Source organism: Myotis yumanensis, unplaced genomic scaffold (assembly GCF_028538775.1).
Source record: "Myotis yumanensis isolate MYYU_CA2020_CCGP unplaced genomic scaffold, mMyoYum1.0.hap1 SCAF_7, whole genome shotgun sequence".
NCBI classification, from domain to species: Eukaryota; Metazoa; Chordata; class Mammalia; order Chiroptera; family Vespertilionidae; genus Myotis; species Myotis yumanensis.
In genome coordinates this window covers 74,626,522-74,643,581 of record NW_027223758.1, presented here as the reverse complement: position 1 = coordinate 74,643,581, position 17,060 = coordinate 74,626,522, and the positions used below count along the sequence as shown (strand labels likewise).

General features: G+C 38.8%; 1 protein-coding gene across 3 annotated transcripts in view; it reads left to right on the top strand.

Moving 5' to 3' along the window:
• The first annotated feature begins 4,468 nt into the window (after window positions 1–4,468).
• Window positions 4,469–17,060, top strand: part of RPRD1A (regulation of nuclear pre-mRNA domain containing 1A) — a 39,507-nt gene continuing 26,915 nt past the window's right edge. For all 3 annotated transcript variants that reach the window (XM_070421004.1, XM_070421002.1, XM_070421005.1), the window contains exons 1-2: window positions 4,469–4,773; window positions 15,716–15,845. In XM_070421004.1, the coding sequence (XP_070277105.1) occupies window positions 4,623–4,773; window positions 15,716–15,845 (281 nt within the window). In that variant the 5' untranslated portion in view covers window positions 4,469–4,622. The remainder of the gene's footprint in view (window positions 4,774–15,715; window positions 15,846–17,060) is intronic.

The following is a 17,060-nucleotide window of genomic DNA, read 5'->3' as shown; positions in this document are numbered from 1 at the left end:
CGGACCAAGACGGGGTGCTGATCACTGTCATTGGGGCGAGCCTCTGGTGGTTACTGAAAATTCTTTGCTCCCTCATGCCACGGTCCTGCCCTGGCGCTTGCACCTGCTGCCAGTGCCCAGCGCCAGCCCCAATCGCAAGGCGCCATCGGCAGGTGCAACTCGGGGCTTCTCCATCTCACCCTGCTCCAGAGGGGCGATTGGGGCAGCAGCCACTACTTGCACCGGCTGACGACATGGAGCGGTTGGTGTGGGAGTGAGTAGACAGGGGCAGACGGGACTGGGGGCTGCGGCAGGAGAGTCCAGGCGGGGGCACCGAGGATGGGCCGAGACCTGCCTCTGTGCCCACAGCAGCCTCACGGCCCACAGTTCCTTTCAAGATGCACAAATTCATGCACTGGGCCCTTAGTATATTATGATCAAGTAAGGTGTTCCCAGGAATGCAAGAATGGTTAATCAGAAAACCTATTACTACACTATACCAACAGATTAAAAAGAAAAAAAATTCAGTGGCATTATATCCACTCACATGTACAACCATCACCACCATCTCCAGAACTCATTCATCATCCCATACTGAACCTCTGTCCCAGTGAACAATAATGTCCCTACCCCAGTCCATGGTAACCACAATTTTACTTTCTGTCTCTATGTATAGGGTGTTCCAAAAATGTATACATACACTTTGAAAAATTATAAAGGCAGTGTTTATTAAAATACATTTCATTTTCAAAATTGAACTACCAGCTGTTAAAGTGTGTATACTTTTTGGGGGGAGGGGACATTCTATAATTAACTGTTCTAGGTGCATCATATAAGTGGAATCATACAATATTTGTCCTTTTTGAGTCTGGATATTGACTTAGTATAATGTCTGTAACGTTCACCCATGTTGTAGCATGTGTCAGAATCTCCTTCCTATTTGAGGCTGAATAATATTCATTCCACTGTATAAACTACGTTCTATTTATCCACTTGTCTATTGATGGTGAAGGGTTGCTTCCACCTTTTGGCTATTGTGAATAATACTGTATACAGGTATCTGAGTCTCTGCTTCAGTTCTTTACCCAGAAGTGGAATTGCTGAGCCATATATAATTATATGTTTATTAACTTGAGGAACTGCCATACCATTTGCCATAGTGACTGTATCATTTTAAATTCCCACTTCTGTGGGGTTTTTTGACGCCAAGGATAAAGATCTTTGCATTGGGTAAGAATTATATAATTAAATTACCTCCTAAGTCTCGTTTACTGTAAATGTAAAATTGTATAGCTAGCCTAACCAGTTTGGCTCAGTGGATAGAGCGGCCTACGGACTCAAGGGTCCCAGGTTCGATTCTGGTCAAGGGCATGTATCTTGGTTGTGGGCACATCCCCAGTAGGGGGTGTGCAGGAGGCAGCTGGTCGATATTTCTCTCTCATCGATGTTTCTAACTCTCTATCCCTCTCCCTTCCTCTCTGTAAAAAGTCAATAAAATATATTAAAACTTTTATGAAACTTTAAAAAAAATTCTATAGCTAATTTAATGATAAGCTTTTTGACCTGATTTACAAAATTAACCATCATTTGTAAAGCTGTTTCTTAGAGAAAATACTCATAGATTTGTTGTGTTGACTTAGAAAGCTTTTTTATATTTGGGGATACCAATACTGGGAATATCTAGAATGTATTTAAATAACTGATTATTTGAACTCACTCTCTTTTTAATGAACTCACTAGCCAGATATATTGGAACCAGTCTGCCACCTTGTGGAATTTTAATGAAACTTCCAATTTTACAGATTGAGAGGATGACAGTAATTTAGAAATGATGTTCAACTATTAGTTTTTATTTATATGTCAATTTAAAAACTAGTTTTATTTAACATACCTATGCAAAATCTATATAAGGACAACCAAAATGCTACTAATGGACACAAATATTTGAATAAATGTAGAGGTATTTCTGTTCTTGGCTAGGAGGAATGCACAAAAGACATGAGTTGAGTATTCATGGGAAAAGATTCAACCGCTTTTCATTATATAAAAGATTACATATTGCAGGATTTCTCACTCATGAGAAAGGTTCAATTTAAAAATATAATTATCTACAACATAGATGAATCTTGAAAACATTATGCTAAGTGAAATAAGCCAGCCACAATGAACAAAACTTTTATTGGTTCTATTTTATTCTATGTGTTACCATTAGCTTTGTACTTCCACTATATATTAGGTAAAAACTCATGGCAAATGAGAAGGGCCTATAAAGTAAGAATAATAGCATATAGTAAGGTCGATTGTAGGTCTCTACACCAGCGATTTTCAAGCGGTGTGCCACAATAATTTTTAAAACATGCAATACCTGCTAGTCAGGGGCACTGACCTCTTTTCCCTTAGATTTTGAAATAAAAAATGAGAACAGTCAGCACAAAAATAGCCATTCAGTGTAAATACCCTGTCTCAAACCATATATATATGGTCATATAATAGAGTTTCATCTTATTGGTTACATTGCATCATAAGGTTGCATCTGATTGGTTAATTCTTGGTACCAGAAATCCTTATATATGAGTACAGGCACCTGATTTTTTAAAAATATGTTTTTATTGATTTTAGAGAGAGAAGAAGGGAGAAAGATGGAGAGATAGAAACATGGATTGGCTGCCTCCTGCATGCCCCATACGGGGGATCAAGCCTGCAACTCAAGCATGAGCCGTGACTAGGAATCGAACTTGTGACCTCCTGGTTCATAGGTTGACGCTCAATAACTGAGCCACACCAGCCGGGCTCATGATTTTCTTAATAACATTTCTTTCTCTAGCTTACTTTATTGTAAGAATACATTATATAGTACATAAAGTTCAGTTAGAATTGAGATGGAGAAGAATAGAGTAGGAAGAGTTGGAATCTCAGGTGAAGACATAATTTGGGAGATGATATGTAGCAATTTTGGTAGCTGTAGGGTTCATGGAAGAGAATAATGCTGAAGATACATTTAGGTCTTGGAAGACAGGTTAAACTCAGACTAAGTTAAGGTTAAAAACTAGACTAAGTAAATAGGATAAACAAAAGGATGTATAATGGGAGGAATGTAGAGACAGAAATAGATATTGGCATGACTCTGAACCTCAAGTTGTAGTAACATTAGAAATGGGGAAGATGCCTTGGCCCATGTGGCTCAGTTGGTTGAGCATGTCCCATGTACCAAAAGGTCACCGGTTCCATTCCTGATTGGAGCACATGCTGGGGTTGTGCGTTTGATCCCCAGTAGGGGGCATGCAGGATGCAGCCAATCGATGTTTCTCTCCCTCTTTTTAAAGTAAAAAACATATTTAATTTTAAAAGAAGAAGAAATAAAGAAGATAAACTATACTTATAATCAAACATGCAAATAAATAAACATATTTGATGCCTATTTGGTGCAAAGTTCTTGAACAGTGCTTTTCAAAAGATGGTTTAGGAATTCTTGTGGTTTCTTATGTGTCTTTCTTGAAGATTTCTGTATTAATATTTAGAATATGATAGTATCTATCTGTTTCCTTTGTGAACTACCATAGTTAAGAGAAGTACTATGTCAAAATGTGCTGGATTAATGATGAGATTTCTGAAATTAATGTTTAATTATATAACTAATACATAAATGTTCTTGTAAAAAAATATGGGAACAGTATAGACACAGTTTAAGGGTTGCAGTTCTCTCTGACACCACTATTGATGTAGTGTGTATTCTAGACCCTTTGCCTGCATTTACACACTTAAGAATTCATAAAATTTTATAGAATACTAGAGGCCTGGTGCATGAATTCCTGCACGAGTGGGATCCAGCTGGCCCACCCTGACTGGGGTGGAGGGGGTCAATAGGGTGGGGCAGGCCAAGGGGAGTGGTCCCAGGTGGTTGGCTGGCAGGCCCCACCCCCTGGCCGAACTTCCGGTGGAACTCCTGGTCCAGGGAACAATTTGCATATTAGCCTTTTATTATATAGGATACTTTTATAAAACAAATGTTATACTATACTTCCCTTCTATAACTTAAAAAAATCCCTATCCACCATTGGATTTATTTATCTTTTCAGCTGTTGCATGTATACTGTAATTAGTTAAGTCAGCCATTTACTTGCTGTGAATGTCCCAACTCTTCACTGTAATGAGCTGGACAGGACAACTAGTACAGAGCTCCCTGGGCAAACATGCAGGTGTTTCCCTGACATTGACAGCAATTAGTGAAATTGCAGGGTCAGAGGAAAGGTGCACTTTAAAATATATCATATGAAATAGTCTTCCAAAATGCCTGTACCAATTTACACGCCCACGTAGAGATTTTTAATCACTCCTTTCTTGGCACTGAGAATTTTCCCCCAGGACACTAGGCCGGGCACGCCCCGCCCCGCCCCGCCCACGCCCTTCCCTGCGCAGCTTTCGCCCCACCTGTGCCACTGAGGTCCCGCCTCTTCCGGGGCGTCCGTGACGTCACATCCGACCGGACGCCATCTTGCTGGTTCGCGGTGGGTCCTGGGTGAAGGCCGGCGGTGGCTTGGGCGTGGGGAAGGGTGGGGTGAGGGGGCGAGGCCGCAGCGAGTGCGGCAAAACTCTCCTCCCCTAAGCCCCACCGCGTGCGACGGCGTGAGCGCGGTGTCGGAGGGATGTCCGCCTTCTCCGAGGCGGCGCTGGAGAAGAAGCTGTCGGAGTTGAGCAACTCGCAGCAGAGCGTGCAGACCTTGTCCCTGTGGCTCATCCACCACCGCAAGCACTCGCGCCCCATCGTCACCGTGTGGGAGCGGGAGCTGCGTAAAGGTGAGTCCTCGGGAGCCCCATTCCCCCAGCGACCCCAGCGCCACGCTGCCTGGCGCTCCGGACCTGGCTCCCGTGTCCCGGGGGCTTGAGAGCAGCGTGCACCGCGCTGCCCGCGAAGTCGGCGCTTTGTAGGTAATTGCTGAATAAAGGGGCGGAGGATTAAAAAAGACCTATTGACTTAACACAGAAACAGGAACTAGGGGCTCAGGACTCCGCACCTAATTGGGGCCAGAAATTCAGGCAGTCGGGTATTTTTTTCATTCTGCACATCAATCATGGAGGCTGGGTAGGAGAAAGGTAGGGAGGTGGAAAGGAAAAGATTGGTGTGAGGTTGGGAGTGACTGCCGTCATGTCTGTTACACATCAGCTCAGTCTTGTAAAATTAATAAAGGAATCCGAGTTTTAGAACTGGGAAGTCTACAATAAGATGTGGAATGCAATGGGGAAAATCCTGGATTTATAGGTTTTAGAGGACCTGGATTGGGCACATTTATTAATTTCGGTATTGAAGTTGCCTCATCTGAATATGAGGTGGTTGGATTAGTGATCTAAGGTCATTTCTTGCTGATTATGTGCGTCTAGGGCACCGTCTTTATTTTTCAGAACCTTCGATACTACCTCTGTAAATGAAGTTAATTTTTTTGAGTAGTAATTTGCTCTCACTGAAATACCTGGAATCATTTCACTTCTGCAGAGCAACTTTATCTGTAAGAACTGATTGTATGTTAGTGCAACTGAAAATTTAAAAAATACATTTGCTTAGTCTGGATTTGTACCTCAGTTCTTAATTCATTGGGTAGAGAAAGTGGGCACTCTTCATTGTTTCAGACATTCTGATGTAGCGAAAAGATGGTTATTTATTAGGGTTTTAATAAACCGTTATTAATCAAAATAGATGCTTGTTTACTGACCCATGTGAAAGCTATATAATGTATTAATTAATATGAGAGCCAGTGTAGCCTTGGCAATTTAGAATAGAGACCAACTATTCTTTTCTTGTGTGTTAATTCAGTAGAAGGAATTGATTTATAGCTCCATTTTTCAGTTCATATGTAAGTGTATGTGCATTTGGCTCTAAGGAGGAATTTATCTTCTGTGAGTGGCCAGAAAGGTTTGAGAAGTCCATATATAAAGGTCTGGAAAACAGCTGTGAACTTTGAGATGGCAGGAATTGTCTTTGCTTCTACACCTTACTAGATTTCAAAATCAGCAACAGGTTTATCCTTTTTGGCGGGATAGATCATTTAAAAACACTTAGAGTCAATAGGGGATTGATAACAGGCTATTTTCAAGAACTACCACAAATCAGTAGAAAAACAGTGATACTGTTAAACGTGAGAGAAAACTTGAAAGGCCAATAAATGATACGTAATCTTACTAATCAGGGAAAAAGAAAACAGTGAGACTCCACTTCATATTCTTTATTTTGCAAAATTAAAAAGAAAGACAATACCAGGAATTGGTGAGGATAAGGAGAAACGAACTTTCTCACACTGCCGGTTGGAATGTAAAAAGGAGATCAGCTTAGCAACCTCAAATAAAGTTGAAGGTATATCTTTTGACCCAGCAGTTTTCTTTCTAGGAATATATCCTAGAAACTAGTATCTGTGCTCAAGGAGTTATGTTTATTGCAGCCTGTTAGTAACAAAATTAGAAACAGTTTTAAACATCTCATTAGAGTATGGACAAATATACTGTGATATTTATATAATGGAGTACTGTCTAGCTTTCATGAATGAACTAGAGCTACATAAAACATGACAGATTAAAAACAACAACAATAAACAAGCAAAATGTTGAGCTGAAAAAGCAAGGTACAGACCAGTGTGCCATTTAGTAGTTTGAAAACATGCAAAGCAATACTCTAGTTTATAGATATCTGTAGTTTCAGTTACATGCATAGTAAGGATTAACACCCTATTCTATGATAGTGGTGTTGACATAAGAAACATCCAAATTGTAGAGAATTTTTACAAGAGTTTATTTGAGCCAAACTGATGACATATGCCAGAGAGTGAGATCTCAAGTGCTCTGGAGAATAACAGTTTTGCACCTTTTGTGCATTTGAAATTCAGGAGGGGAAAGCAAGGTAGGGATTGGATTACAGGATAGTTAACAAGATTATGAGTTCTCTTGAGGATTAATATCCCCTTCGAGAGGTATTCTGGTATATCAAAGGTGTGCTAACCTAGATGCATAAGAACAATGGACAGGGCTGGCTTAAAACCTTTCACTAAAGAAGTTATAGGCCTGGGGCGTGACTACCCACCATCACCTCCCAGTTAGGGATTTCTGATCAGATCAATTTGTGAGGTTACTTTCCATAGAACCCTTTTTATTTGTCCTTTATTTGTCCATGGTGGTTAGTTACCATAAAGGAGAGAGGAAATGAAAATGGATTTGTTATCCATTTTTTAAATATTGATACAAATATCAGAAATGATAGATGTGTTGTTTATTATCTGTGTTTGGGGATGTTTCCATGTTTAAATGATTCATAATTAGAAATTTTAAGGCATATAATAGATGCTTTAGGAAGTGAATGGTGTTGGTGATGATAATAAGGTTGGTAATAGTGGTAATTCTATGTTTAAATTTTATACTGTTCACAGCGGCTGTCCCGTTTTAATTGCCACTTACACTACACCAAGCATGTCAAACTCAAAGGCTAACATGGGCCAAATAAGGTGTAATTTACGTGGGCTGCAAAAAAAACAAAACCTTCAATTTTCATAGAAACGTAGGTTTATTTCGATTGAAACATGCTGAAAACAAAGGGCTGAAATAAATGAGTAATCATTAACATAAAATAATAGAACATTTTAATAAAAATTAATATTTTTCTCGAACATTAACTTACCAGACACTGAATAACTGCACAAATTAATAAGCATAATGCAAATAAACCTATTTTTCTTGTTCTCCGAAAGCGAAATATTTCCTGTTGTGCACACCAAACAAGTCAGTCCAAGACTAATGAGGTGGCAGTCGGCTGCTAAAATATATGCTGCTACAGTATTAGTGGAGAGAATGGTGCACCTGCGCATAAGGGAAATGAATGCAACACAATTATAGTGATCAGTCATTAGTGAACGTTGTAGTTCGTTATTAATAATTGTGTATAACAGGATATTGTAAAAATTAAGTTATGAAGTTTTTATTACAATGTTTCTTACATGCCGTTATATTGGCTGGGCTGCAAAAATATTGTCGTGGGCAGCATGCTGCCTGTGGACCTCGAATTTGACATGCTTGCACTACACCATGGTCCCAGTTTCTGCACATGCTTATTTTGGGTTTTGAAAAGAAGTCAACCTAATGAACGTGGAATGGTATTTGCTTGTGATTTTTATTTGCATTGTCATAATGATTAGTGTGACTTTATAGTGGGGATTTATTTCTGGGCTCTATATTCTATGGGCTATATGCCTCTTTCATACCACAATTGACCCTTGAACAATGCAGGATTAGAGGGATACCAACCCCTAGCGCAGTCAAAAATCTGCAAATAACTAATGCTACCTCCAAACTTTACTAATAGCCTAGTGTTGACTGGAAGCCTTACGGATAGCATGAACAATCAATGAACACATTTTGTATATTATATGTATTGTATACTGTGTCCTTAAAGTAAGGTAGAGAAAGAAATGTTATTAAGAAAAACATAAGATCATGGACAGTGTTGCTCAGTGGTTGAGTGTCAACATGTGAACCAGGAGATTGAGGTCTGATTCCATTTCCATTCCCGTCAGGGCACAAGCCTGGGTTACTGGCTCAATCCCCAGTAGGGGGCAGGCAGGAGGCAGCCTATCAATGATTCTCATCATTGATGTTTCTATCCCTCTCCCCTCCCTTCCTCTCTCTAAAATCAATAAAAACATTCAAAAAAGAAAATCATAAGAGAAAAAATATATTTAGTATTTATGTTTAAAAATAAGCATATAGTGGACCCACACAGTTCAAACCTACATCTTTTAAGGGTCAATTGTGTTCTGATTACTGTAGCTTTCTAGTAAGTCTCCCTATTATAATTTTCTTTTTTAAGGTAGTTTTGGCTATTTGGGATGAGATTATATGAATTTTAGGATGGATTTTTCTTTTTCTGCAAATATGCCCTTGGGAGTTTGATAGAGATTGCATTTACTCTGTAAGTTGTTTTGAGTAGTGTTGTCTTAATATTTACTCTTTAAGTTCATGAACATTGGATGTATTTCAATTTATTTATGCCTTCTTTCAGCAATGTTTTGTAGTTTTCAGTGTATAAGTCTTATACCTCCTTAATTAAATTTATTACTATTTTATTGTTTTGATATAATTGTAAGGAATTGTTTTCTTAGTTGCCTTTTGGATTGTTCAATTGTAATTGATAAGTGCAACTGATTTTTGAACGTTGATTTTGTATCTTGCAACTTTGTTGAATATTTTTATTAGCTCTAACAGTTTTTTTGTAGAATCTGTAGGGTTTTCTACAAGTAAGATTATGCCATCTGTAAACAGAGATAATATTACCTCTTTCTTTTATTTCTTTTTCTTGAGTTGCTATGGCTAGAACTTCCAACACTATCTTACCTAATAATAGACAAACACATAAATTGACCATCCCTCCGCTACCCTAACCAGCCAATCAGGAGAGTATGCAAATTAACCCAACAAAGATGGCGGTTAATTTGCATACATAGGTACGCAGTGGTGGAGCAAAGCCGGAAGGCTCCTGCTGGAGCGGCTTAGAGTGAAGGCCTGGGTCCCAGGTGCCGGAGGAAAACTGGTGCCGGCAGCCAGGGAAAGGGAAGGCCTATTGCATGAGTCTCTTCGTGCAACAGGCCTCTAGTCCTATATAATAAAAGCCTAATATGCAAATCAACTGAAGGGCGGAACAACCGGTCCCTATGGTATGCACTGACCACCAGGGAGCAGATGTTCAATGCAGGAACTGCTCACAGACCCCAGGCCAGCCAAGGCGGGTGCCAGTGGGGACCCCCGGGTCGTCCCACCGGTCACCCCACAGATTGGCCCTGATTGCTAGCCAGGCCTAGGGACCCTACCTGTGCAAAAATTTTGTGTACCAGGCCTCTAGTGTTGAATAAAAGTGGTGAAAGTGGACATCCTTTTCTTCCTGAATCTTAGGGAGAAAGCTTTCAGTCTTTTGCAGTTAAATATGGTTTTAGATGTGAGTGCATGTCTTTTTAATAATCAGTGTGACAAAATGGGAAGTATACATAAAGTATTATGTATGGGACATTCTGGAGGAAATATATTTGTGTGATTGAGTTATGAATGAAACCAGCTGCTTTTTTCATGGTTGACAGAGAAGCTGGTTAATCAAACATGGGTATTTGGCAGGTTTTTCTCATAAGTGAATGTAGTGAGCCTGTTTTGTTGAGGAAGAATACTGACAGTATTTATTGCCCATTATGAAATTCAAGGTTTCAAGCAAAAATCAGAATTTTGCAAAATTTGCAACTCTTATCAAAATCTCAACAAAATAATCTTTATTGATACAGACAAGATTATCCTAAAGTCGTTCCTAAGGAATACTTCATTGGAAGTATTCTGCACTTCTGTTCCATCACATTAACAGATGCATAATGTGAACTTATTTTATATTTAAGGACAAGATTGATCAATGGGTGCATTATGAATCCATTACACAGTTCCCCATCACCTTTCACCCAGTGATTTTAGCAGCCACTGATGACAGTTGGTTTGACCCTTTTTTTAAAACCAGGGGTTGCCAAACTATGAATTTCTCATTCTTTTTTTTTATCGTAATACTTATTTTTATTTAACAGTACCAAATACTACATGTATATTGCCCACAAATATTGAAAACTTTTTATTCCTTCCTGAAAGCATTTGAGATGAAAGGCTTAGACATATTTTTGTCAAAGCCTTTTAAAGTATTATTTTACTTCCCATATTTCTTGTCTGGGGTACATTAATATTACCTTATACATGTATATGCTTGTAAATATGTACTTGTATGTGTAGAAGGTAGAAGCGTAGCAGAAACTACAGAAAAGGGGAGAAAGAGGACAAGAGACAAAACAGCCATGGCATTGGGAGACGTAGGAAATAAGCAGATGTGAAGGGTAAACAGTGGATGTCTAAGGTTTACTCACTGACTAAATGAAAGGTAGCCAGTGGCCTGGAAGAAGTCTCACCTCTCTGGCAGAACCTGAGATGAAGACTGCCAATTCTGAAACTTTCTTTGGGGGTCCAGTAATTCTTTTTGTGTTTACTATCCAGAATTCTTCTATAACCGAGATTCTCCAAAGTGTGAACCCCAGGCTGCAGCATTAGTATTTCCTGATAATTTGTTGGAAATGCAAATTCCTGGGTTCTACCCCAGATCTACACCAGAAGTTATGTGGATAGGAACCAGTAATCTATGTTTTCACAAGCCTTCTAGATGATTCTGAGGCATACTGAAGTTGTATGAGAACTTTCTTTCGCCGAAATCAGTTTGGCTCAGTGGATAGAGCATCGGCTTGTGGACTGAAAGGTCCCGGATTCGATTCTGGTCAAGGGCATGTACCTGGGTTGCGGGCACATCCCCAGTGGGAGATGTGCAGGAGGCGGCTGATCAATGTTTCTCTCTCATCGATGTTTCTAACTCTCTATCTCTCTCCCTTCCTCTCTGTAAAAAATCAATAAAATATATTTTTTTTAAAAAAAAGAACTTTCTTTCATCAACCATTGGTGATTCTGAAATGCGCTTCATATAGGCACAGCAGCATAAATGCTTTTCCCACTTTGTCAACTGAGTTATTTATTTAGCAACCCCGTGTTTTGTGTGTGTGTGTGTGTGTGTGTGTGTGTGTGTTTTATAGGTATAATGGCCATAACAGTTTTAATAAAATAATCAGTCTTCACAAAATAACTTTAATATTTTGTGTCTGGGCTAGCAGCATCTTGCACTTATATATGTATAGCATATATGTATATGCTATACATATATAAGCATTATATCAGTTGAGATCCTGAGATCTCTCTTCTCTCTCTCTCTACACACACACACACACACACCCTATATAATAAAAAGCTAATATGCAAATCGACCCAACAGCGAACTGACCCGTCGCTATAATGCGCACTGACCACCAGGGGGGCAGACGCTCAATGCAGGAGCTGCCCCCTGGTGGTCAGTGCACTCCCACAGGGGGAGCGCTGCTCAGCCAAAAGTTGGGCTCACAGTTGGTGAGCGCAGCGGTGGTGGCGGGAGTCTTTCCCGCCTCCATGGCAGCGCTAAGGGTGTCCGACTGCACTCGGACATCTCCTGGACTGCAAGAGGGCACAGGCTGGGCTGAGGGGACCCCTCCCCCCACCAGTGCACGAATTTCGTGCAACGGGCCTCTAGTGGATGTGGATGGATATATATATACAGATATCTGCATCCCAACTTTATAATTCAAGATTGCAGTTAAATACTCCTAATTCACTTGAATTACCATGGTAATAAGATGATAAGAAACTTTGTACTTTCTAAAAAAAGGACATGCTTAATATTTTCTGACATTACTTCTAAATTCAGGTGGAGCACAAAAATCCCCCAAAACATATATTCTGCTCTAAAATTAAGTGGTTGAGAGTTTGTAGTAAAAACTATCAGGATTTAACATTTCCACCATAGAGTATATACAAATAAACAAAAATAACTGCTACTTAAAACATGTAATGGATACCATGATCTCTTTAGTCATCTTTTTTGGTGTTATCACCAATATCCTTAGTGATTTCTTTGTGCATTATGATGAATTTATCAATAGTATATATTCCTAAAGTGAAATATGCTGGGTCAAGGGATTTGTCTATTTACATTTTTCATAGATATTACCAGGTTACTTTTTAAAATATATGTGTTTTTGATTTTTTAAAGAGAGGAAGAGGGAGGGAAACATTAATATGAGAGGGAAACATTGATCGGCTGCCTTCCTTACACACCACACTAGGAATTGAACTGGCAACCTTTTGGTGGACAGGACGACACTCAACCGACTGAGCCACACAGGCCAAGCCACTGAATTACTTTTCTAAGACATTGCACTAATTTATATTTTAACTACCAATATCTGAAGGTATCTAATGGTGGTACTCTTACCCATACTGTTGCCAATTTTAGTGTCATACTTTCATTTTGATTCATCTAATACAACGGTTCTCAACCTGTGGGTCGCGACCCCTTTGGCAGTCAAACGACCCTTTCACAGGGGTCGCCTAAGACCATCCTGCATATCAGATATTTACATTACGATTCATAATAGTAGCAACATTACAGTTATGAAGTAGCAACGAAAATAATTTTATGGTTGGGTCACAACATGAGGAACTGTATTTAAAGGGCCAGAAGGTTGAGAACCACTGATCTAATATGTTGAAAATGATAATTGTTTTTAATTGCTTGACATTTGTGTTTCTTTGACCTTGCCATCACAGTACTTGCCCACTTTTTCAAAAAATATATTTTATTGATTTTTTACAGAGAGGAAGGGAGAGGGATAGAGAATTAGAAACATCGATGAGAGAGAAACATTGATCAGCTGCCTCCTGCACACTCCCCACTGTGGATGTGCCCGCAACCAAGGTACATGCCCTTGACTGGAATCGAACCTGGGAACCTTGAGTCCTCAGGCCGATGCTCTATCCACTGAGCCAAACCGGTTAGGGCAACTTGCCCATTTTTTAAGAGGTTATTGATTGTGAGAACTCTGGAATGGAGGGGAAGAAATGAAAATATTTCTATTCAAGACATTGAAAATAAGCAAGAGCTGCTGGACCTGTAGGAAAGTTTGTCTTTCATAATTTGAAATTGAGGTTGCTGAGAGCAGTGTAATTTCACAAGTGCTCCCCTTTTCAGCTATGCAGGGTGAGGTTAAGACTGGATGCCAAGTTCTTGGAACAAATAATTACTAGTAAAGACATAGGTCTAGGCCAAAGTTTATTGACATAATAAATACTGAGCAAATTCTGAGTCAGCTGCTAGGCTTGATTTTCATAGATTGGTAGTTGAGATTGACAGTTGTTGCTTTCCATGGAACTTAGTTTAGTTGGGAAGCACAATATTACATAAAGTAATTATAAGTGCTCCATAGGAAAAGTATGAAGTGTTACGAGAGCATATCAGGGCTGCCTAACGTATGTGTAGAGGAACCCATTTAACAGGTCGGAAGGATGGGTAGGAGTTGAGGAAATTGGAGTAGTAGTAGTGGGCATGAAGAGAGTAGTGTAGAGGACAGACCTGTTAGGGTTTTGGGTTCACAATAATGAGTTAAAATGTTATCTGGAGAACAATAGAAAATCTTTAAAGGGGTTAAAGCACAAGGGATGGATGGGCTGCTAAGTCTGAGGCATCCTGGCAGCGATACAGGAATACACCAGCTCTATCCATTTTTCACCCACCTCAGCTATTAAGGTGCAGCCAGCTGTGTTTGACTGAACTGTTTGTCTAATCTGGGACAGATAAAGCCCTTTAAAAAATTACCTGTTGATTATGCACTTTCTGTGGCAAAGAATATTACTGAGTTAAAGTAGATTGTGCCTTACAACCCCCTATCCATCTACCGAACATGTCTTCTAGGCTGTAGTGATTCAGTTTACCAGGGGAATAAATGAGGCTATCCAGCAATTAATAATAAATCTTTAATATATTTTTGTTTCAAGATAATGGCTTTTCTGATTTCCTTCTGTAAGACCTACAGTAATGCTCTTTGGGGTGTGTGTTTGCGTGCGTGCGTGTGCTTGTGTGTATATTTGTTCAAATTAAGAAAATATTTTTATTGATTTCAGAGAGGAAGGGAGATATAGAAACACCAGTGATGAGAGAGAATCATTGATTGGCTGCCTCCTTCACTCCCCCTACTGGGGATGGAGCCTGAAACCCAGGCATGTGCCCTGACTGGGAATCGAACCGTGACCTGCTGGTCATAGGTCGATGCTCAGTCACTGAACCATGCCAACCGGGTAGTTTATTCAGTTTTTTTTCTGCCTCTCTCCATGTAGAAGGCTTCCCCTGGAGAGAGGGTTCTGAAATTTATAGGTAGCACAATACAGTTTTAGCTTTCTGTTGTATTGATCAAATCCACTGTGATTTTAAATTTTAATCTGCATGGAAACATGGGTGATTAAGTTTATGATATTCTGCATTATATCAAAATGAGTAGGCATATGGTCTGTACAGTTTAAGAAAATAAGTAAATGCCTAACTGGTTTGGCTCAGTGGATAGAGCGCCAGCCTGCGGACTCAAGGGGGTGTGCAGGAGGCAGCTTATCGATGTTTCTCTCTCATCGATGTTCCTAACTCTCTCCCTTCCTCTCTGAAAATAAAATATATCAAGAAAAGAAGTATTGACCCTACCACTTTCTGATTATGAATAAACAAAAATAGATTATGAACTGATTGTGATTTAGTGAAATTAGTTGGCATTTCTAGAATCCTGATTAAGTTTGTTTCATATTGTTTATTTAATGTCCCAGATTCTGGTTTTTGAAACCTTGTAATTGATTTTTTATTTGGTTGTTTGTGCATTATTTTTAAAAGACTAGATTTCATATAGTGCTTAATAGATTTAATAAAATTTTATACCAGACAGTCACAGAGGTGCATTTTTGCACAGACACGAGGATTTCAGTGTATAAAAGTATTAGTTTGGGAATAGTGATAAGACTAGCCATCAATGAAAAGTAGTTTGGTTGACTTAGTAAAACAGCGATGAAACAGAAAGATACATAATTGATCTCCAGAAACCATAGAGTAATTATCCTGGTGAGTTGAAGGATAGTAACTTGATAAGTTTGGTTGTAGAATGAGAAGCTAGGGTTTAACATGATAAATAATGGTTAGTAGGTTGGTTGTAGTTCTCAAACAGGTTAATTCAGGTGTTGAGAAAGTTTGTTCAAGTTAAGTGAGGATATCTTAAGTAGATTTTAAAATTTTTTTATTTTTCAGCCAAACCAAACAGGAAGCTTACTTTTCTCTACCTAGCCAATGATGTCATTCAGAACAGCAAAAGGAAGGGGCCGGAGTTTACAAAAGATTTTGCACCAGTTATAGTGGAGGCTTTTAAGCATGTTTCAAGGTATGATCACTATTTTGGGTACTAGGTAATCTGTTTTAAATGCATAATATGTCCTTTTGCTAAACTTGCCTTCCGCCATTAAATTAAAAACCAAGGAATGTATTTCTTTGAAGTTTTCATTTGAAAAGACATCTATAAATGGCATTTGTAAATGTGTTACATGTTTCTGTGAAGAAAATTTTTTTTAACTGTTGCTAAGGTGGGCATTTAGAGTACTTGAATTACAGCTTTCTTTAAAGAGATCAAAAGCAACTGCCGTGTTGGAATGAACATTGTTCAGAATGAATGAAGGTGTTGAATTGAAAATTTGTGACTTATAAAGCTATCATTATTCCAGCTAATGTTTCTGGATAAACTTAGTATGTTTTCTTCTCATTATTACTTGTAATGATTTTAAGGTTTTGTAGTGTGTGGGTATGTGTGATAATATTGTTAAATGCTTTGGAAATCTAGGATATTTAAAATAATCATCAACCTGTTGGAAAATTTTGCTACAGAAAGATTCTGAGGGTAGGAGTCTACTTTGGCTTATGTCCTTTTAAAATGTTTATTTCCAAACATCATATGCAAATACTTGGTCAATAACTGGGTAAACATTATTGGGATAAACTATTAGATTAATCTAAATTACATAGTTCAGTGGTGAATGGTGATTTGTGTTGAATGAGTTAAGGATGAAAATACACTCACCATATGCCTTTACAGTTTTAGTCACATTGGATGCATTCTTTTAAAATTACAGAGTGAAATGCTGCTGTATGTTGCTTTCTTGAATAAATATTATTTTTCCTTTAATTTTGATATTGTCTTTTACCATCTTTTTAGATGTTGGTATTTAAGTCTTAGAGTTCAGTCCTAGGCCCTCTTCTGGGGTCATATTCTTCACTTGCCCTCTGGATGATTTCATACACTGCATGTAACTAGTTATTATCCATACCCAAATAACTCTCAATCTTATTGCTCCAGTCCAGATATCTTTTTCTTTTAGACTTGTATGTCCAATTGCATATTGAATTTCTAGTTGTGTGCTTCCAAACAGCTCAAACTCACCATGTCTGATAGTGAACTCATGCCCTTGCTCCGTGTTATACATTGCTTCTCCTCTAGGTTTCACTCTCAGTGAGATCATTATGTGAGAAATTAGGTGTCATCTTTCTTATACCATGCTCTATTTTCTCCTCCTCTCCTCCTATTCCATATGCTACATAGAGTTCC